The sequence below is a fragment of the Saccoglossus kowalevskii genome, chromosome 12 (assembly GCF_978046115.1).
Source record: "Saccoglossus kowalevskii chromosome 12, keSacKowa6.1, whole genome shotgun sequence".
In the NCBI taxonomy this organism is placed as follows: domain Eukaryota; kingdom Metazoa; phylum Hemichordata; class Enteropneusta; family Harrimaniidae; genus Saccoglossus; species Saccoglossus kowalevskii.
In genome coordinates, this window is record NC_140652.1 from 26775119 (window position 1) to 26789279 (window position 14161).

The 14161-nt window shown below is 35.6% G+C and overlaps 1 protein-coding gene across 1 annotated transcript; it reads left to right on the forward strand.

The window, feature by feature from the left end:
- Nucleotides 1-3222: 3222 nt before the first annotated feature.
- LOC100371076 (short-chain collagen C4-like) lies at nt 3223-4671 on the forward strand. The gene is made up of 2 exons (XM_006823589.2): nt 3223-3487; nt 3987-4671. The coding sequence occupies exons 1-2, from the start codon at nt 3223-3225 to the stop codon at nt 4457-4459; spliced, it is 738 nt and encodes a 245-aa protein (XP_006823652.2). The 3' UTR covers nt 4460-4671.
- The last annotated feature ends 9490 nt before the right edge of the window (nt 4672-14161 follow it).

Genomic DNA, 14161 nt, shown 5'->3' on the forward strand with positions numbered 1-14161 from the left:
ACAATGAAAATAAAACAATTATAAAACTAGCTAAATACATTTATGAATGATTCAAAATTAGAGAAAATAACATGAAATAGCCTTTATTCTCATACAAATAAACCACAATATTAATATCAAGGCATATCTGCAAGTTTTTTTTTCCTTTTTGTTCTGTTATTTTCATCATTTTTTATGTTATGTTATGTTATTTTATTTTATTTTATTTTATTGTCTTTCTTGTTTTTTCTTTCATCCACACTTTATTGTAATTTAAGATCCTATAAAGGATACGATGTCAATAAAGAGTACTATTATTATATAATACGCAGCCGCTGTTTAATGTAACCATGCTAGATGCCCAATCTTGTGGAACGCTGGTTGTTGTCTATTTAATAACATCCCATAATTCACATTTGACGATTGAAATTGTCCGTATAATCGAAAAATTACCGTCACTGTCAAAATGAAAATATCATGAATGCAATGTAATGTCCCAAAGATTCACGTGGTGATAAGAACACATATATATTTATGTTACTTTATGATCAGAGTAGAACATGCCCTCCTCATTCTTATTCGATTAAAAAAAATGGAAGGAAACAGGAAATGTGAGAATCATTCGACTTTAAATAAACTAATTATACACCAAGTTAGCCCAACCTACATGTGTATACATGTAACTGATTGTGTTATCATGTGATTAGGTGACCTCGACACAAGGACATATAGGTTACCAGTATATATGTTGATAATGTATCGTTAATTACATACACAGATCATATTATACCTCAACCGAGTATACCTCGTGAATACAACACAACGTTAGCACATTCAACGACGTATATACACAAACCATGGATGGGTATTATTACCAGACGCTGAATATTGTATTCCAGATCCATTATACCGTCAATTTCAAACAAAGGTATATGGAAGTGCAAAATCACAAGCACAGGATACTACAATCATTAAACAATCTTCTGCCCAACACTATTGTACAGGCAGAGTGCTTGTATTGTTGGACAATCGCACTGATGGCCAAATCATGTCTACAGTTCTCATCATTCACATTAAAAGTATGCTCGTACTTCGACTGCAACAAAATTATGAAATCAGCAACCTTGTTTGCTTACACTTCCATACAGAATCTGCGCGAGTTGCAAACAATGACAACATAGATATGCAATCTGATATGTGTGACACGAAGTCTAATTTATTTGACAGATAATATGTCGGTATCCCTATGATCTGACGTATAAACATGATCTGTCGTGACACACTGTAGATACAACTAAAGTTAACCAATATATTTTCAATAACCTCGGCATGCAGGTTCCACTTAAGATGCAGGTGGCGCAGCTATATAGAATATTGAGAAGCCACACATAATGTAGTTCATGTTAAATACTATCTCCTTGAATAAAACCTTTATTAAGTGTACTCATTGGATGTGTTTGCCGCCTACGTATGTGGATTAGCTCAAATACATAAATGACACGTATATATTCACTAAGTATTTTGTCACATACCCCACCGCCATGGTTATCAGTCCTTGACAAATAATTGTTCATGAACCCAATGTAGTCATTCTCCTTTCATGCAACTGATGGTTACAGTCGTTTGCCTTGTACATTAAATCATGATGACACAATTCAAGGGAAAGACCACGGTGAATATCAAAAGTTACATATTTCTATTGGGCTTCACACTATGTGTCTTATTTACTACAATATGTATAATAATGATGTCATGGGTGGTTGTTAAGATGCAACAGCAGCAGGAAGTGAATGCACGTTTATTGTTGAGAGTCGCTGAGCTGGAGGTAAATTTTCATTTGTGTTTATAATACGTCTTTGTGAACAAAATATATAATAGAAATGTGACACTAAAAATGTAATCACAACTGAGAGATATGAATAGAGTATATGTACACCGTCAAATAGCATTTTCGTGGATTTGTTTCATGCAGTTCTAATTAATACGTATTTTAACATAACACGTCTACAATTATATATTCGTATACATTTCATTACATTTGCATTTAAATGACAACTATTCAATGTATAACATAATTATATATGTAAATATTCTAGATAAAATCATGTTTAGTTTTTATCTATCTATCCTATGTATTTCTCGTGATACTTCCAGGCTATCGTATTTGAATTATCTGACATTATCAGCGACAGTGGCAATAACCGTAATAATGAGTATTTGCAAAATAATGAAAATAGCAAAATGATTAACAGGAACATTTCATTTAATAGCTCGATATACAATGGTAAGTGATATACAATATTAGGTGTGTTCTGACATTATTCCAAAGTAGATATCTTGGTGATAAAATTACCAGTATGTATTCTCTCACAATCTAACCACTTAAATATGAAGCCCAGTATCGCGCGAAATTGAGAACAAAGACTTCGTTTTAAATCACGCTCGCAATTTGTTCTTATCTCCCAATAATTTATAATGCAGATACACCGATCGTGACCGAGGAACAATTATTGGCAAATTGTAAATTGTGATGATACACAGACAGATGCGTAATGTAATTATAAAGCATATCATCAATGTGATGTGATTAGTCTGTTCAATATCACGTGGGATTAGGCAATTTAATAACACTGTTTTACAAAAACGAGGAACACCACTCAACAGTTTCGAAACTTACAATAATTCAATCTATCGTAAACATCTATAAAGCCTGGACTCAAAAGTAAGTTCTGTTGAAAGGCGCTTACGTTAAATAAATAAGTCACCTGTCGCAAGACTTCAGACATACTTTACTGCCCACGTGTATATCATTTGTAAACAAACGTTTAACTCGGTAGAAGGGGACAATGATTCCGCGATGTTGTACCTTTCTATGCGTTGAAATTGTCATATTTTATTTTAAGCAATCCTGTACGACAAATTATGAACAAAAGAGGAGCTTATTGGGGTGCTACTCTGAAAACGGAACAATCTGAATGTAGCAGAATCAGAATGTGATGTGTTATAAATCACCTATTCACAAGTCTTATTTGAAAAATAACATACATCTGTTTGTGGATCATCCTGTGACAAGATTATACTGTTTCACTCGATAGATGTATACTGCTCATGACAGAACGCTGATTGCTAAAGACTTGCAAGTTTGTATTCACGCCGCCACAAAGTTTATCGTTGTTTGATTTTGATCAATTAAAATGATATTATCATTGCTGAAATAGACGTAACACTTTTTCACATACGATTATGTCTCCATATCCAGTGTTATTCGATACATCAACACGGTATGATTTACTAAACGACGATATATTTCTCTTCATGTGTTGCAATGTTTCCAAATCTACTTTCAAATATATGCAACTTTGTGTTCTATTAATAGATGAATCACTTGCGATGAAATCTCAAAGTAGCATTTATGAACAAAGAACATCTAGTGTAGATGCACCAGGTACTCTGTATATTCGCTGGGGTCGCACAACGTGTCCTTCAACTGCCGAATTGGTGTATGAAGGTAGTTTATCTTTTATTTGTACTTGTGTGGCATTATCATTATAATAATTTTTGCAAGCTCGAGCATACATAAGCATAAGTTGTCTTTTTTATTTATTAAGTTATTCGTCGCGTCTGCATTTTTGCATTAAAACTGTTCACATGGTTAGGTATTTGTTAACTTAAAATGTATTCAATGTATTTTATTCAATGTATTTCAGGAAACTTATGCGGATGCATTGAATCACTTTCCTAACATAAAAGGTGTTCAATTTGGATCACGTGATTTATTGAACAATCTCACATTATAGTTTCTTCATTAATAATAATGATAAACGTAATACCGCTTACAGTTCTGTTCAATTTTGTGCAATACAAGCAATTAACATTGCAATATATAATAATACAGCTCCTCCCCTCAACGCCATTATTCGTTTTCTTGCGTTCATTCCATATTCACAAATTGTTTCACATTGATTAATTATTTATATTATACGAATAATTGATATGTTTATTTGTAGGTGTCATTGGTGGTGAAGATTTTGATATCGACGGAGGTGGTTCAAACTTTCAGTGTCTGCCACTAGATCCGATATGGGATAATCCCATGGGTGGTACCGATACTTATCGCGGTAGGATGTATGGTACTGAATATAGTACTCATACTTTTGTACCTTTTTCCGATCTTCATCATCACGACGCTGTCTGTGCTGTATGTTTGGTTAAATCTCGTAGCAGGCTTTTAATGATTCCAGCTCGCAATGTATGTCCCTCAGAGTGGACAAGGGAGTACTATGGTTATTTGATGACATCAAGGCATACACATCTACGTACAGAGTTCATATGTGTTGATCGCAATGCTGAATCGCGGTACGGAAGCAGTGCTAACGTGAATGGAGTTTTAATATATGCTGTTGAAGGTGTGTGTGGATCGTTACCGTGTGATCCATATATTGAAGGGCACGAATTAACGTGTGCTGTGTGCACAATATGAAAATGGAACTGTATTATATGCGACACGTTAAATAATTTTTAGATATAATAGAAATGTAATAACCGCCTCGTAATCTAAGTGGTCCCTGCAAGCAGCTTGAACTTTTAATATCAATTGTGTCTCCCACATAATATGCCAATCTCTCAATTTGTGTTTTTACATTCAATTTTTCTAATCATTATTATGAATTATATTAAATTATTTAATCATCATTATGAACTATATTAAATTATTTAATCATTATTATGAATAATATTAATTCGATTACTTCTTATAGTTTCAGATGTCAGCAAAAGTTCATGTGTTATAAAGCCGCATATAGCTGGCGAAATGTATGGATGGTTTAAAAAATATTAATCTATCGATTAATTTCAAAGTCGAAATATAGCAAACTCATTATATTCAGTGGTCATGAACGACGGTCTGTTTTATGAACGAGCCAGGGAGCTCTGGAATGTCTAGAATAAGTGTCCAAAAATGACACGTTTTCGTCTTTAGAAGTTGTGAGACGGATATATCGAGTTTCGAAAGATAAACAGCAAATGACAATTACTACATTAAGCATTAAATACTTCCGAGATACCATTTGGCGTGCGTACGCGAAACTATATATTGCTTTACATGTGAAGCTTTTAAAAAATTACATCCCGGTACGATATTTTACCCAGAATTCATTGCGATTTGTATCAACGGGTATTGTAGTGCGCATTAGTGAAAATTATCGCATCGTTCTGCGCAGTTTGTTATTTCCATTTCGCGAATACATCCTGGTTTACCGTTGAATAAATAACAGGCGATTTTGAAATTGTTCTTTCAATTTTAATTCCACATTCATTATAATAATGCCACGACCAACAAAGAGAGCCAAGCAAGCAGCTGCAAAATCCAGCCATCAATCAAGAACTGTGAACGTTCTCGATCGTCAGCAAAAATTTTTACTTACCGAATATTGTTGGTTTTTGTTGCTTTTTCAATTTACAAAATTTACAAAATGCTAAATTTGAAAAGGTTAGAACAGTTTGCTCTCTCCGAATGGTCTGTAGACGATTTTATGCTATTGGGTCGAGCTATTTGTTCGTCACGGGAATGACCAATATCGCTTTTGTTAACGCCAGGGTTTTCCACAAATTTAAGCTAATGACGGCTAGATCGCATGTGGTTAATGATATCAGTCAATTTACTAATATAATTATTAAAAAAAGGCCAGTCCAGGTCATACAAGTTAAAAGAAATCTAGGACAGTCAAGGACATTTTTTGATGCCTCTCTTTTAGTGTTTATTCAGTTCAGCACAACCCCTCCACATGGACTGTGAGTTCAGAAGGTCAGCATTTTCCACGTTAGCCACGGGTAGTCGTGCCTACACTAGTAAAATCCTAGAAATCGAAAGCTATAGCGGAGAAGTTGTCAGGTGATGATGAGGCTGCACATTGGCAACATAGATTAAATAAAGACATAATATTTGCTATATCTGGTTTGTTAATATCATTTTCTAAGAAAGCCATCACTTCTGGTGATGGCTTAGAGAAGTCACTCAGAAAATGTTTCAAGAATACCAAGATTATCTATTTTGAGGAATAATTTGAAATGTATTCAGAGCAATGTGACAAAAACCTCTTCTCAGAATATAAATGTGTAAATGATATTGAAGGCCTTATTTGGAAATGTTTTCTGAATATACTGAGTGAGAACACATTTGAATTTGATCTTGAGAGCGAGAACGAAAGGCAGACGTTAGAAGAGATCGGTGCTGACACGTTTCAGGATTTTAAAGGAGTTTCCCAGAATTTGAAAGTGTTTGCTATCAGTGTGTCTATACGCCCGATAAAATATGTAGTATGGAGAGACCCCAACCTCCAGTCTGACACAAGCCGGATTCCATTCACAATTGTTAATGCCCCAGAGAATGACACCTTTATTGAAACAGATATTCGTCCAATGTTGGAATCGCCTGAAAATTTTGCAGAATGGAATAAAGGGAGTACATTATCACAGAAAATTGGAAGGTTATGACAAATATCAAAGTTTAGTTTTGCAGAGAAAAGGCACCACCCCAGAGGGAGAAGAGAATGAAAGGTAGTTATGATGCATGATGAGAAAAAGACTCACAGAGAAAACAGATAGGTAGATGATGATTATGATGATGATGATGATGATATGTTCATAGAGACAGGTGAAGTCTGCTTTGGACTGTGGATATCTGAAAATAAAAATAAAATATTAATAATATTTGTTATTGAAAATTATTAATTATACTGTCAATCTTGCATTAATATTTAAGTAAGCACATTCTGTTTTGATGATGCAGACAGACTAAATTGTGTATTGTGGCACACATTGTTCACTACAGAACAAATCAGTGGTATATTCACTGTCAATTTACAGGAGGTACTTAAATAATGTGTATTTTATCATATAATACTGATACATATATTTACAATATGTACGATACATAACTGTTATATGTACATATAAATAACAAAATTTTATCATTTGTACTGTAAGAAAACATATTTCTACAAAACCTATGCTATGACTAGTTGCGGTTCATTGCCGTCTGTTTTTATAATGTTTATTTGTACTGTAACTAAATTGATTGTTAACATTATACATGTTAAGCGTGTTTTACCCTATACAAGCTTCTCGTTCATTCACTGTTTAAGTTTGTTGTTGTTGTTGTTGTTGTTGCAAATATCCGTTATAAATTTTCAAAATACTAATCTTTGCACATGCTGGGTTCAGCAGAACCATTCTTCCGAAAGCCAGAACAACAATGAAAAACGTGGCGTTCATGCTGAACTTATCTGAATTGAAAGACAACATATTATTTCTTCATTTCAATTACATACAATTTGTATTTGGCGGTCTTAATAATAAATCAAACGCTTTAAAAACTATGTTCAATTGTTATTACAAAATGAACAATTGAGCACACAAGTAATGACAACCATTATCCCGTTAATGCTTTGTTATTGAAACAACAACGAATCCATCTATCGCGCCATATTGAAAGAGATGACGCGTTTATGGTAAGATGAAAGGGAGAAGGGAAGCTGGACAAATTATCACGTCAGGAACCTCCTATACGCCGGTATGAAGCTGTAGGGATTCAGTATTGTTGTTATAAATCACCGACATAATGAGTTATACAAGTTTAGCTTAATTGAGTATGTTTTTGGTGAAGTTAATTAATTACAAATAGAGGACTGGTTTGCATTGTTGAGTGATATCTTAAATGCATAATAACGGTGTCATAGAGTCTTTTACTTTCAATGACATTAACTCAAATACTTAGAAAATGCGACAGACTGAGGTACAATACGAGGAAGGATTAATTGAACACGATTGAGCATGGTAAATTGTGAAGTTAGAAATAGTATACCTAGCAGTATTTTTTGATGAGATTCTCGCATAGGAAAATTTACAAGTTTCAGAACACAAAATAAACAGATTACAAAATTCCCCCAAAAAGAGTCCAATACAAATATAAAATAAAAAAAAATGAAAAGCACATTACGCTACATCGTCAAATGAAAAGAAAGCTACATTGCCTCCATGGTATACATGGAGTTATGTCAGGAGCTTCGAAAACAGTGAGCGAATCTTGTTCTACTTGTGGCAACTGTTATAAAGTATTCTGAGTCATAATCAAATATTGTCTGTATTGAACTTGATGTTTACATGAAACAAGTGACACAGATGTCATCATAGATCATCTCTGGACAAGTGGTATTTAATCACACCCATACTCCCAAAGTAATTATTGATTTTTAAGGCCAGTCGTTTTCTACAAAACCCTTAATAGTTTTGACGAAAAAAGACAATGTCGTTTTAAAAAGTCTACATATGTGCTACAAACAATGGCATGTAGAAAGAAATGAGAGATGTATATGCCATTGGTGGGACTTTGAATCAGCAATAACAATCATGGTATAAAAGAAGTCTAACTATCTTTTGTATCAAGTTTTCAGATAGCGTGTACATTTCTATAAACGTTAAAATTGAAATAAAATCAATTGTTCATAAGGCCTTTATGGGCCAAATCGTAATTATTACTTTTTGTTCAGTCGACTGCGTTTCACGACGCGTATCGCTTTTGTAAAAATTATTTCTTTTCTCTGAAATTTTACAAATACAATACAAATAATGTGTTCATTATCTCAGCAATGAGCTGGTGGAATCATGTCAAGTTGTAACTTACCACAGGGCGTGTGTAATATTCCTGTACAGTCGTTCAAAATTATTTAGAGCTCAGCTATGTTTTCTATCTATATTTATTTATCTTTCATTATTTGCATAATCCCTATGATCTAACAGCTAAAATGGACATAAGGTCTAACGAGTGATTCAGGTATCTATTATTAAGACAAACATCCATGCCATGTTATTTAAAAAGTAATGATGTTTCACACTGCCTCATGTTACATGAGGTGGGGGGGGGGAGGTTTTTCAGCAAGATGAAGTGTCAGACGAAGCTGAACATACAATCACACTTCGGACCTCCTTTGGAAATCATATGAAGCAGTGAGGAATTCGGTTTTGTTGTTAAATTCAGTTAAGACAGATTTGTTTTGATGTGAACGAACGGAGGATCGATTTACATAACGCTGTGATATGATAAGCTATGACGTCATAATAGCGTCACAACGGTAATTTGTAACTCACAATAACTTTTATTTTAAATTTCAATACCTCAAATACCTGAAAAATGACACAGTCTGTGGTACAATATGAAGAATAATTAATTGAACATATATATACAGTTGAATGTAAGATGTACAAAAACACAATCATAGCAAATTATAGAGAAAGTTTGAAATAACATAACAATCAGTAGATATTGATACAAATATTGCACAGGGAAATACAAGTTCATGAACACAAAATAAATGGGTTTCAACATTTTCGAAATAGTCAAATATAATAAAATAACAGACAAGTACAATAGGCGTCACCATCAAATAAAAGGAAAATATATTGCCTTCTTGGCATACATAGCGTGTTGTCAGGATCTTCGAAAACAGTGAGCAAATCTTGTCCTGTCTGAGACATAGTCAAATAATATATATAATGAACTTGATGTTTACATTAAACAATGACACAGATGCCATCATATATCATCTCTGTTCAAGTGTTTTTTATTTAATCACACGTACTTTATATATTACCCCAAACAATAAATATTCTTGAATGTTCAGGCCAGTCAGTCCCTTCACACAACCCTTCGTTTAATAGTTTTGATGAAAAAAGACAATGTCCTTTACTACATATGTTGTATTACATGTAATGGCATGTAGAATGACTTGTGTGATGTATATGCCATTTTACCATGATTTAGCATATCATCAACCGTTTCTCAAGCATTATTTTTTATTCATATACAATTACTAAGATATGATATAGAACATACTCGTGTGCTTATACCCAAATGTAAAAAGGGTGCAGACACTTAAAGTGGTCAATGTTGGTAAAGGTTTTCAAGACTCTCTCAAATCTTAATGTTTTCTTGTGAAAAAGCAGTTCTCCGCGATGGCTTATATATACAATCAATCCGCTATTTAAAAAGGAATTGCGCTGTTACTTGGCAATCAGTTCGCTACTTGAACTAGTCAAAGCTTACAAGCTGCAATCACACTTGAGCTGGTATGTCAAAAAGAAAAACGCTTAATAGCATCTTGGAGTTATCCTAATGTTAGAAAAAACGTCATGGCTTAGTATACATATAAGCAGAATAACACAGTAAGAATAGTTTCAATACGCACTAACCGATTCCAAAAAAACAATACATTTTATGGTAAAATTCTGCTGTAAAGCGTTGTGTTAGCGCATCACGCTGTTCATAAACTTCTGTTTTCGACAGATATTGCAAAATTCTGGAGTAATTTATTTTTAATTAATCTGTCTTGAACATATAACTATTTCTTTTCTTGTTTAAAAGGAACAACATTTGCATGCAATCTATTTTCTAACTGATTATCTAAATAAAATATTTTGGTCTTTATCTGAATCTTCTTGGCTAGTAGTAATTGGCGTAGTTCTTGAAAATAACGTGACAGAATGCCCCCCCCCCTATGGAAGTATCTGTCTGAAGGTCAAAACCACATTATTAGATCGGTAAATGTGAAACCACATCACGAGACGACAAATGAGTAAAAGTAAATACATTGATTATAGTATATGGTAAATTATTGTACATTTCCTAGACTAGGCATACACTAATTTCTTTTTTTTTTTAAATGGGGAAACAGACTATATGCACCTCAGGGGTTGACGAAGTTACAAGGGTGTCAGTTATTTGTTATGATGCACTTTGTTATAATTCACAGTTCCAGGATGTAGAATGAGATGACAGTCAATGGCTTCTGCAACACAACAATGAAGAAATACAAGAGTCTTGCTTGTAGATGAACGCTGGTAGTCTGGAAGTAACTGCTGAAAGCAGGATATCACAGAGCAGTTCATACAAGTCTCACAGAATGATTATTGAAGCCTGTATCACTTGTCTCACAATATCTCAATAGCTACACACAGAGTACATAATGGAAATGATGGACCCCAACCGTCCTCAGTGTAGCCTATTTATAGCCCCAAATGGCCCAGATTAACGGACACCACCTGGGTTTTCACATGAGCCAATCAGAATGTGATCTTGCTAGCAGCTGTCTCACGTAAGCAACTCCGTAGATCATCTTTTGTTATTCGAATAACAGCACACTTGGTAGATTCCAATTGTCACAAGTATGACCTGTCAACCACCTTTATGACAGTTATCACACGGCAATGCACACCACTTCTTCCCATGATTCCATGCACACTTTTATTTGCAGGTATTATGACAAAAACATGGAATGAAGGATGCTGACACACACACGACTTTTTCCGTATACGTGTTCACGGCACAGTGCAGTCATATATACCTGTAAATAAAGGGAGTGATAAAACAGTTAACCAACACAGCAGCACACGATGTACAAAACACATGACGTCATTTCCGTGTCTGTAAGCGAATACAAAGTAACCTTGGGCACTCAATTAATGATTGACTCATTGTGTTTAACGTTTGATCCGAACAAAGCTTAAAGTTCAGTAACATCAAGCGGGCAGCTTAGTGATATATTACCTGTACGTAATATCAGAGAGTGACACATTCGATGCAGGTGAGTACAATATTTGCCCGCAATGTACCAAAACAAGAGGTGGGATAGGTTCTAGTCCGCTGTGTTCCTTTTATCATTATACAATTATACAATTAGACATGTGGTACCTTCTATGTAGCCCTGCGTACAGTGCTGTGTGTACGGGACGCGTTCGGTTGATAGATGTTCCCACCACAGCCCTGCGTACCTCCATAGACAAAGTTCGGGAGGGAGCGCACCGTAATTGGTGCGCAAGTTAAAAATAAGTAGTTTCACAGCCGAAATCGGTTGAAATGACGATAGTTATCCGTAACAACCATTACAAAGTTATCTGAAACTGAAATGTCTTTAAAATGCGACTAGTAAAGACGGACAAAATGTAAACGCGTAGGTACTGGAGAAATTATCCACCAAGCGCCGCCATTTTTAATTTCATTCACGCAAGAGAATGTGTTTGTTTTTAGGTCAAAGTAGCCGATTTCATCCACAATTGGACTCCGAACTGGGAGTTCTGGATATATCTGGTGATCGATCACCATTTTTGGTACCTGGGCATGCTATTTCATTAAAAAAATTATATTTTTCAAAGTCCCGTACTTTGTCTATGGAGGTACGCAGGGCTGTGGTGGGAACATCTATCAACCGAATGCGTCTCGTACACACAGCACTGTACGCAGGGCTACCTTCTATGTGGCAGGTCTGCCTCCACGCAGCGAATGTCGATGTGACTGAAACTCGGGTAATTCTCGCACCAAGTCCACCGCGAGATATTTCGTTTTACGCACAATGAAGGACGTGGACAACCGGATTTGAGCAACGTATACAACGTTCTGTACAGTCTCGAAAATTCGCTGACCACGAGGCAAGTATAACCAGCGATGACGCAATGGCGTCGCCAGAGAACACGGCCACTCTCAGAAAATCACAACTACTACCGATGATTCTAGGCTCCACGATCTGATGTACGTCAAGTTCCTTGAGCCGTACGTTGCAAAAGATCACTCACTGCTTATCGACTAGTTCCTGAGCCGCATCAATTCGATGTTGGACGTCCACAAAGTTGGTGCAACGCAAGTTCGACAGTCACTTTAATTTCTTCGATGCACGGGAATAATATAAACTCGTCCGCGCGCGGCAACACCCTGAACTCAGTTCTTTCCTAACTTTTCGTACGCTGACTTGATACTTTCCGGAACACGTTCGTGTTCACATTTCCAACCCAATCCCGCTTTCGGCTGCTGCCATCTTTGTCTCTGTCCTGCACCTTCTTCTCTTGTGCGCGGAGTGGCGTGGCATCCTGGGACGCACCAGTCACTGCAGCGCGTCGCAATGGGCGTCAATCATGAGGCCAAAACTTTTCCATGACGTCACAAATACGGGTTACCATAATAAATAACGCACGGGCCCGTAGTAACAAGAAATATAACGAGAAACTACATAGATTTAAAGAAACAGTAAAATTACCCTGTTTTCATGACCGTGAACTGTATTATTGCTTACACTATCTTAGATATGTGTGGTGGATTAACCAATAACAAAGACGTTTGTCTAGTGCCAAAATCTGAGCTAGTCAGCAGGTTTTTTTTTTTGATGAAAAGAAAAATGTATCTTCGGAAATTGACGTGTGTGTAGTTTCAGTGACACAGGAGTAAAATTAACTCGCATTCACTACATGAATAACCTCTTGTTGACGGCTAATGGCTGTTTTAACTCCCGGCTTTAACTATGCTGACATAATATATACAATATGATATTATTATCTATCAACTCTGCTGAAAAAAATATAAAAAAACACTTTTTACCGTTTGCAGTTAACTGCAATAGTTGTGGGTGTCTATGTAATAAGGATGACTAATTGTGAATGAATTGTAATTATTGATTATGTTTAGGAACTGTGCTACACAGCGCCGCTAACACTGGAGTTGGGTAAACTGGATACACTGGAAAGGGAGAGAGTTCTTCATTATAATTTCTACACTGGTATGTTTCGCCCAATTGGGTATCATTTTTACTCCAGTTGGTATAGGAGTGCGTATCAATTTTGACACTTTTATGGTGCAGAATTTGGTTGGATTTTTTTAACTCTTGAGGAAAACGCTTGAGAGCTGTTATTCAAGGCCGTCTCTTACAGTATTAGGTTTTCCAACAGATTGCGCCGTACGTACTTTGCATTATTACCTGTTCTGCGTGTATTATATGACATCATCGTGTGGTAATGCGCATGTTTGTTTTTTCGATCAGACTTGACTAGAAGTGGGTAATTACTAAAAGCAATGGCCATGAAGCGGTTGGGGTCAAAATAATTGGACGACACACATCTATCTATTATTATTGAAGAACCACCGCTTGGGTACAATTATTATACAGCATTAGGGCGCTGTACCCGCAAAAACCATGGACACAATCACGTAATGCCCTATTTGTTGAACACCGCTCTCAGCGTTGAATGTGGGCAACGTTGGAGCACACAAACTCAAAATCTGATTTCACTAAGACGCCTCAGTCTAGTGTCAATATAATATATTCATGGATGTTCTGAATGCTTGACCTTAGTCTGTAATGAATTG